Raw genomic sequence first — 9969 nt, forward strand, 5'->3', positions numbered from 1 at the left:
TCAAATTTTATTTGATCTGAGGAAGTGGGTCTGGCCCACGAAAGCTCATCATCTAATAAACCATCTTGTTAGTCTTTAAAGTGCTACATTGTCCTGCATTTTATTAAATTTAAGACTGTGGTAACTGATTTGTTTCACTCTAATCAATGAAACTTTCATAATACCTTAGAAGACATGGTGGAGAGGAAATTAAGAAATTGTCATTGCTGAGTATGTGAAAAATAGACCTTATTTACACAGAGGTAAAGAAGAAGTCATTCCACTCAAGTCATAGCAATGAGAATCAGCCCATCAACATGATTTTACCAGTTTTGGGTATCAGTGTGGAAGGAAATGAGTAACCTGCTAGAGGAGACTGTGCACCAAGGTTTGCACCCTGCTATAACTAGAACATGATTTCTGAATATAGTTGTAAAACCATGTCATGTTCAAGCAAAACACTTTCAAAGAGAGTTTGAAAGAAGGCTACAAGCCCTGATTTGAATAAGGCCTATGTGTCTCTTGTTTTGCTTGGTCTGGCTATCCGTCTAAAGCATATGGGGAAGGCAATTCACCAGTCCTCTTATGGAAAGTTCCATTCCATCAGAGCACAAAAACATGCATATGATCCATAACATCAAATACAAAATTTAAATTCTATAACAGCACACATTGCTTGTCATTGGCATTCTGATTAGCTAACATTCGTGTTTACAGCTGGCTTAGACATCTAGAATTATTAGCAAAGATCAAAGATCAGATATCAAGTGGAAGCGAGTTTCACTACGATTAACATTCTGTTTTGTTTGCAGCTGATCTCCTGAAAAACACCCCTTTTCCACTAAATACCATTGAAGTCATGGATCCCTTTTCCTTCCAAATCTGGCTAAATGATCATCGTGGAGAAATAAATCAGAAGAAATCCTTGGCCATGTTTGCAGACAATTTTGAGACAGAGGTAGGAGCTTTCATTTTCTTCAAGACACCTGGGAAAATGTTCAAAGCTACAAATAGCAGTCAGGCACCAACTCCCATTGGACATCATTGGGAATTAGGCAACCATTTCCATGTTTCTCTTAATAATCACCCCCATGTTCATTATACCCCTTTAATTTCAAATAACATTCTTGGCACTGAGGTCAACTTTGATTTGGGATTTCCTTCTTTAATCAAAGAACAAGTCTGATAAGGGACTGATTGATTCAAAGGATCAGCAGTGGAAGAGCCTTTCATGTCTAGATCACCATTTCAAATCCAGTCCCAACTGAAAGTAAAGTTGTTAGCATCTGATGACTGTTCAACATTCACATTAATTTACAAACATGTAAAAAGTAACATAGCTACCCTGGATTACTTAGGATCACACTTAGAGACAGTCCCAAGGCAGTAGCCTGGAAGTGATGTCAGAGAGCTCGTTGCAGATTAGAAGAATAATAAGGCTTTGAAGGAGGAAAAGGAGGACACATGGGGCCTGATCTGCAGCCCTTTGAAGTCAATGGGAAAAATCTTAGTAATTTCAACAGGCTTTGGATCAGTCCCTATGGTGCAGGAAAAGATGATGTTTGTTCCAAGAGTAGGAGGTAGCAAGAATAAAAGTACAAAACTGAGAGAAAGAGGAAGCAAATGAAATAGATGAGTGAGGATATGAAGGAGCATAAGGAGTGGCAGGTGTGTTCAGTTCCCCTTTTATCAGTAGGTATCTTTAAGGGATTAACAAATGTAATGTGAATTCCAACAGTGTACGTAAAATAATGTCACATTCTACAAACACTTTCCCTAAAAATAGCATGTGTTGCATACTGTAGGAAGATTCACATATACATCAGTCACTGGGATAAAATCCACAGCCTTTTCCTTATTGTATGTTTCAGGTTGTAGTTTATGGACCAGGAGTAAGTGAAGAAAGCAAGAAGAATGCTGATATCTGGCTATGGCAGCTGGTAAGTGACATTCTCCTGGACTGAGTGTGGGTTGTTAGTCTGTGAGGATCTGGAACAGATCACTCTACGAGAAAAACTTCTTAGTCATGGGCAAGAAAAACATTATGTAATTCCTTCTCTAATAAGATTCCATAGCCAAGGAGCTATGGAGTCAATGGCAAACCATCAGTCACCCATCAGTGCTCGAAAAGTAACCCTTCTTTCTCCTCCACCGTGGTGGAATGGTTAAGGGTCACGAACATCCTTCACCATATCCTGGAAAGGAGTTAGATTCCAACTAGCATCCCTCCCAGAGAGCCACAGAAGACATACCATGGGCTGCAGGAATCTTTCCTCTGCTTCCCTACCCTGGCCCTAGAGAGCATGTGCTCTAGTTATGCACATGGACTGCTATTGTTCTGAATTAAGGACTGCTGAGCTACAGAATAGATGTCTCTATTTCACTTTCAAGTAGATAAGTTCTTACACAAACCATGCAAATCAAGTAGAGCTCTGAAGGTAATTTGCATGGTTTGTGAAAGAACTTACCTATTTGAAAGCGATAGCGACACCTATTCTATGGTTCAGCAGACTTTAATTCAGAGCAGAGATACTGGGGCAGGCACTAATCTAATGGATCCCAAAAACAAAGAAGAGAAGATTTGCATCCCAGCAGAAAAGAAAGCAGACGGGAAAGTGTCCATTTTACAAGTCAGGCCTGCTGCCAGAAAGTCACTGATTCCTATTTAGTTTAAATTCACAGGGAATGACTATCAAATGCTAATTTTAAACAAAAGAAACCTCAAAGGGAACTTGTTTGTACTGTAGCCAGTAGAAGAGCACAGTCAGCAAGACCCTGAATGTGCTCACATGAATGGGGCATCTCTAAGTCAGACAGGACAGTAACATAGCTGAGACTTAGAATAGTGATGAGTCCATTTCAGTATAAATGGACTCCTATCTGTAATTTTTGTCAGGTCACCATTGACTTGTGAACTGCTTTTCAAATCTCAAAAGGGATTTAAAGAAACTAAAAATAAAGAAGCTTGAAAAATACTCCAGGAATCTAGTCCTGTGATTTTCAGAAAGGAATATCGATGATCAGGAGGCTGTTAGATTAACTGCAATGAGTCAGCTATGGGGAACCTGAGGGACTATGACGTTTGAAGTCATGTTTTAAATTGCTGCTAACTGTCAGGCAGGGAAGATCAGCTACAGTTTTAACAAAGGCCACCTAGATCTGAACAGTTTTCAAGCTATATTTCTATGGAAATGTTACATTTTCCTTTCATGATTTACTTCTTACTAAGTGGTTCTTTTTTCTTTCTGCCAATGACAACACATGAAGAATTAAAAGCCAACTTACTTGTTCTTGTCTTTCAGGAAGGCACATCCGTTGTCACTATGGGTGGTAAAGCACTGGTTCTCGCTGCTGGTGACAGCCTACTCATCCCTGCTTTGTCTAAGTGAGTGCAGAACAATGCCTAGTTTGGGCAACAGAATCCCTATTTCCATACTGGGATACATAGGAGACCAATAGATATGCCTTTCTGCACAAGGCAGCTACACAGAACTTCTAGCAAATAAACTCATTCACTACATACCAGGGAGTGTGTCAACAGGCACATCTGAGTATAGCCCCAGTGAACACAGTATCTGCATAGGCAACATTACTCGAACAAAGGGGTGTTGAGGAAGAAATGTGGTGGTGCTGATAGACCAGCCTAGATCCCCTCTTGAGTACTGAGTTAGACCAAGAAAATAAATCTCTCACTAAACAGATTGACAAAAACAGGATACAAAAAACCTGCCCTGAGTACAGGTAAGGTGGTGGGGGAGAGTCTGAGCCTCTGTCCCTTCAAAGGTGACTTCCTGAGCATGATACCAGATCTCACTGTGCATATTAAAACCTCCTAACTAGATGTCAGTTCAGGAATACAGCTTTCTCCTGTGTGCATTATCCTGGTGAGGAAATGGGATCTTAGTATGGTCATTCCTAAATAGGCTGTTGACAGTCAAGATGTTCAAAGGAGAGTTGGTGAAAAGTTTTCCAGCAGAGAATGAAAAATGTTTTCATTAGAAGAATGTCATTTTCCAGCTAATTCCTTTGGAAAGTGACACAATTACCCCATCAGAGAAAGCACCTATCTGCAACCAAATAAACAATTAGTGCAAAGTGTTAGGACCAAGCAGTGGGCTATCAGAATATGACAGTTATGACTTTTTTCTTTCCTATGGAGGGATACCAGCCCCAGAAAAATATTTGGATCTCCTATTTTGACATCCTATAACACTAAAAAACGTTGTCTGGATACTTGAAACCATCTAATTGTGAACAGAAGTATAAAGTCAGGCCATTTATCTAGTGATCTTAATGATGTTTTTAATAAGTTTTAAAGAGAATTTAATATAGAATAATTGTGATAGGTAACAGCAGAAAATTATGTTCAATGTTATTAATTAAGCCAAAATTCTATAACTTTATTAACATGCTGGCCACTTCCACTCGAAGCACTATAACATGTTAAATCTAAATATTTCACTAAATACTGTACCAGAGGGCCCCATAACCCCTTCAATTTTTATAACAAGTACTATATAGAATATATAGGCTTAGGGTTTTTTAATGATAATTATAATTAGTTATAATTTCTTAGACTTACAGAAATTCGAGGTATAAAATGTTATTAGATCTTCTATTTCATCTCTTTACAAACTTAGGATAGTTCCAGCTTTGAGATCCTTCCTCTTTGACCCTACAACATGCTGATTTCCATGTATTTTGTGGGCCTCGTTTTGTTAGTCAAAATAGACAGATTTTAATTTTGTCCTAACAATACAGTGCTGTCTCCAAATTTTTCTCCGTAAATGTATGATTCTTACATTTATCCACTTCCTCCTTCTACCACACCATGGGTATGTCTACACTACCCCGCTAGTTCGAACTAGCAGGGTAATGTAGGCATACCGCACTTGCAAATGAAGCCCGGGATTTGAATTTCCCGGGCTTCATTTGCATAAGCGGGGAGCCACCATTTTTAAAACCCCGCTGGTTCGAACCCCGTGTAGCCGCGCTGCACGGGGTTCGAACCAGCGGGGTTTTAAAAATGGCGGCTCCCCGCTTATGCAAATGAAGCCCGGGAAATTCAAATCCCGGGCTTCATTTGCAAGTGCGGTATGCCTACATTACCCTCCTAGTTCGAACTAGGAGGGTAGTGTAGACATACCCCATGGGTTTTGAACCTACGTGTTAAATTAGCCCCTAATCTTGCAACCTGGTCAATGAGACTAGGTGTATTTAGAATCCATCTGGAGTCAGTTGAAGTAAGCTTGGTCAAAAAGATCAACCCAAGCAGATCACATTGGATTGAGACCTTTAATTGTAATCTCTTTGGGGCAGGGGTTCTCTTACTATGTATACGGTCTGCATTTAACACAATGGGGCCATGATCCTGGCTGTGGCCTCTGATCAACACTGTAATAGACATTAAATAGCATAAGTTTGGGTGAGTCTACACAGCACCCTAAGCTCAAAATAAGATATGCAATGCTTATTTTGAATCTATTTCAAAATAGCATCTTTTGAAATTTGGCACATCTACACAGTGCCAAATTTCAAAATAACATGCTATTTCGAGACATCCCTTAACCCTCATGGAATGAGGGTCACCGGGATGCCAAAATAGCATGCCCATTATTTCGAAAAATATTTTTAAATACTGGACAGCTTGTGTAGACATGGGGTAGCTACTTCAGGATACCTCTGGTATCCCAAAATGGCCATGCAGTGTAGACGTACCCTCTGAGAGATGGCCCTAAGCCATGATTCCAGATACAAACATTTCAGAACTTTTAGGTATATGAAATCATGGTTTAGATCTGGACTTTTTGAACTAAATTCAGTGCTCAGTGGAGTTATTTTGCCACTATCCCTAACAAAGCAGAACGTAGTCCTTTGATTTCAGGACATCTATAACATATGGATATTTACCTACTTGAATATTTCAGCTGGCTTAATTTGTCTTGCTTCTGACCTCTCTTGTATCAGTGTTTGTGAAGAATAACTATGCAGTTGAAGGAATTATACCAACACAAAACCAGGATAAAAGTGTTTAGAACTATGCCCCATTATTTCAGCCTGTACTACATCTATGTTACTATTTACATTATATGATCTCTCTGTGTATTTTTGAAGGTACCACTGGAAGAGAGCAGAAGGATGCGTTGCTCTTTACATTGCTCAAGATCCAATACGCAAGAGACCCTACACCTAATTTCTGGGAACATAAACTAAATGTTGGTGATCAAAAATTTTATAACACAGAGAAACTGAATTATATGTTTAATAATAAAGTTACAATGATAGTTAGGTTTCAGGCAATAGATCCAGTTAAACAAAAAACTTGCATACTATGTGCCACATGATAAATCGGCACATATGAGCTATTTGGTAAAAAAACTCAGCACATTCATTATTCCAAAAGAAATGTAAAACTGATTTAAGTAATGCAGCCAAATATACAGATCTAGATAATTGATTTTGAAAGCTGAAGCTAGATAAATTCAGCTGGGAAAGAAGGTATTAATTTTTAACAGTGAGAATAAGGAGCCATTGGAACAAGTGCTAAGAGTTGTGGTGTATTCTCCATCACGGGCAATTTTTCAATCAAGAGTGGATGTTTTTCTAAAAGAACTGTGCCAGGAATTTTTTTGGGGAAGTCTGATAGTTTGTGTTATACAGGAGCTCAGACTACATGGTCACACTGGTCCCTTCTGGCCATGACTCTATGAATGCCAACTACAGCAAATCAAATACCTTTCCAAATAGGAAACTCTTCTAGTAACTTAATGACTTTAGTGGGACAAGTCATGTGAGTAACCCATACCCAGTATGAGCTATAGGTGAGGCCCAATGTGACTACATCAAGGGATTTAGATCTGTCTATCTCATATCTGTTAAGCTGCAATCATTTTGTGAGCTCACTGGTGAACATGGAAGCTGTCACATACGCCATGTCTAGACTGCAGAGCTTTTCTGGGATACCACAGCTCTGCCGCATCCAAGGTATGCATCTGCTTTTCAGAACAGTTTCTGAAAAAGTGGACGTGTTCTTTCGGCATCCCTGTATTCCTCTCGGTGAGAGGAATAAGGGATGTTCTGAAAGAGGATTTTTTTTCCTAAATTTGGCCCCCGTGTAGATGGGCCAAATTTCAGAAAAGCCTCTTTCCCAAAAAAAATGTTTTAAAAGATACGCAAATTTCAGTTTCCAATTTGCGTATCTTTTTCTGACTTTTCTCTGCAGTGTAGACATAGCCATACACACTCCCACACAGGCAACTGCAGTGGGGAGGAAAGGGAGCCATCATCAAGTCTCCACTAACCTTTTTGGGGCATAACAAGGGGATGATCCTTGTGCTCTCCTGAGCCCCCGTAAGAAATTGTAGTTGTAGCTCACCATTTTATGGTCATGTTTTCAAGTAAATTAAAAGAGATCATAAAGATAAAAGACTGGTCAGGAACCACGATTATTAATTAATACTTCATACAACATATATTATTGTATCTTGCTATTGTATAAATACAGTATGATAAAGCACACAGATTGCCTGTAGTTCTCCAAATGCCAAATTTCATTTAAAAGTGACCAGCTGTTCTTTCAGAAACCTGGAAGGGATATCCCTCCTATCCCCCACTTGATTTTTACTTTGGAAATATCAGGCATGACAAGTGGTTTTCCCTGGTTTCCTATAGGGTTTCAAAGATTTTACATAGGCCTACATATTGGATCCTTTTACCATTGAAACACTGAAAAAATACACTAGTTAGAAAAGTGGTGTTACCAAATCTTAATATTTGTATGTTTGTGAAAGTCTAAAATTACTGTAGCTTGATTTTTGCAATTATATTAATAATTTAACTTAAAAACAGACTGTTCTTGCCTATAGTTTTTCAGTATTTCTGCCTACCACCTACAGAGTTTATTAAATTGAGCTGTCATATCTCTCTTATGCTATTATTCATTCCTTTGGGGAGAAGATATCAGATGGAATGACTTTAATCCTTAACTTCTATGAAAGGCTCACTCTAGAAGCTTTTCCATTACAGAGTACAGCAGAAGTTATCTAATTCTCACACACAACTGGGAAACTCACTGTGAATAACTGAGTTTGGCTAATGAGGGTCCAGTCTGTTATGCTCACACATGTAAGTAACTTTACTTACATTTACTTCCATTGCCAATTCTGGCCACACATCTATAGAAGCAACACCATCACAGGACCTAGCACATAAGTCACCACATCAGAACATACAACTGCATTCTCTAATGTGATCTATGCCATCAAGTGCCAGCAATGCCCCTAGGCCATGTACATTGGCCATACTGTACAGTCTCTATGATAAAGGGTTAATGGACACAAATCAGATATTCTATATAGTATCATGCAGAAACTTGTGGGGCAACATTTAAACCTGCCTGGGCACTCATTAATGGATTTAAAAGTACCCATTCTTTTACAAAGTAATTTCAGGAGCCAACTACAGAGAGACTACAGAAATGACCTTCGTATGCAAATTTGAAACCATTACCCAGGGACTGAGCAAAGACATGAACTGAATTGACCATTATATTCAATAAACAAATGACATCAAAAGCTAAGTATCAGACACTTACAGCCCACTCCATTAGTTTCATTTAGCACAGGCACTACCATTGACAGGGTTTTTCTCTCTCTCTTCCCCCCCCTTCTTTTCTGCTTTAAATTTTGGAGTTTCTGTGCCTTTTGCTCCACTTATCCACAGAAGTGGATTGTTCCTACAAAAGCTCATGATACTATAGATACTATTTTGTTAGTCTCTGAGGGTATGTCAACACTACCGCGCTAATTCGAACTAACTTAATTCGAATTAGTTAATTCGAACTAAGCTAATTCGAATTAGTGCATCTAGACCTAAAAACTAGTTCAAATTAGCATTTTTCTAATTCGAACTAGCATGTCCACACTGACTGGACCCTGAACCAAGGTTAAGGATGGCTGGAAGCAGTGCCGGCAGGGCATCAGATTAGGACTTAGAGCGTGGAGATGCTGTCTCAGGCTAGCCGAGGGCTGTGCTTAAAGGGACCCGATCCCCACCCTAGAAAGACAGTTCTCAGGAGTTCCCCGCCTGCAAAGCAGTCCTGGCTTGGAGTGCCCTGAGTGCCCACACTCGGCACATCACAGCACTCAGCCATCAGACCGGCTAGACTTGCCACAGGCTGCCATCTGGGGGGGCAGGTCAATCGGGGGGCTGCAGGCCAGCCCAGTCCTCCCCATCGGGGGCTCGTACCCCATTCTTCCCTCACCTCCTTCCACTTACCCCTCTCCGGATGTACAAAATAAAGCCCCCCTTCCGGATGTACAAAATAAAGGACACGTGTGTTCAAAAATAGAAACTCTCTTTATTGAACAAAACTCGGGGAGACTGGAAAAAGGAGGTGGGAGAGGGGAAGAGAGAGGCTGGGAGAGGGGAGAGCAACTAAAATGATCAGGGGTTTGGAACAGGTCCCATATGAAGAGAGGCTAAAGAGACTGGGACTTTTCAGCTTAGAAAAGAGGAGACTGAGGGGGGATATGATAGAGGTCTATAAAAGCATGAGTGGGGTGGAGAGGGTGCATAAAGAAAAGTTCTTCATTAGTTCCCATAATAGAAGGACTAGAGGACACCAAAGGAAAGGAATGGGTAGCAGGCTTCAAACTAGTAACAGAAAGTTCTTCTTCACAAAGCAAAGAGTCAACCTGTGGAACTCCTTGCTGCAGGAGGCTGTGAAGGCTAGAACTAGAACAGAGTTTAAAGAGAAGTGAGATAAAGTCATGGAGGTTGGGTCCATGGAGTGGTATTAGCCAGGGGGCAGAAATGGTGTCCCTGGCCTCTGTTTGTGGAAGGCTGGAGATGGATGGCACGAGACAAATGGCTTGGTCATTGTTTCGGTCCATCCCCTCCAGGGTCCCTAGTGTTGGCCACTATCGGCAGAGAGGCTACTGGGATAGATGGACCTTTGGTCTGACCCAGTACGGCCATTCTAAGCTCAGG

The 9969-nt window shown here is 40.3% G+C and overlaps 1 protein-coding gene across 1 annotated transcript in view; it reads left to right on the top strand.

Annotated features, from left to right (window-relative positions):
* The window catches only part of HAAO (3-hydroxyanthranilate 3,4-dioxygenase), a 72685-nt gene extending 64783 nt beyond the window's left edge, over nucleotides 1–7902 (top strand). Inside the window, exons 7-10 of the mRNA XM_006133988.4 lie at nucleotides 792–937; nucleotides 1851–1919; nucleotides 3282–3364; nucleotides 6094–7902. Coding sequence (XP_006134050.3) covers nucleotides 792–937; nucleotides 1851–1919; nucleotides 3282–3364; nucleotides 6094–6172 — 377 coding nt within the window. The 3' untranslated portion in view covers nucleotides 6173–7902. The remainder of the gene's footprint in view (nucleotides 1–791; nucleotides 938–1850; nucleotides 1920–3281; nucleotides 3365–6093) is intronic.
* Nucleotides 7903–9969: the final 2067 nt, after the last annotated feature.

The sequence above is a fragment of the Pelodiscus sinensis genome, chromosome 3 (assembly GCF_049634645.1).
Source record: "Pelodiscus sinensis isolate JC-2024 chromosome 3, ASM4963464v1, whole genome shotgun sequence".
Taxonomy (NCBI): Eukaryota; Metazoa; Chordata; order Testudines; family Trionychidae; genus Pelodiscus; species Pelodiscus sinensis.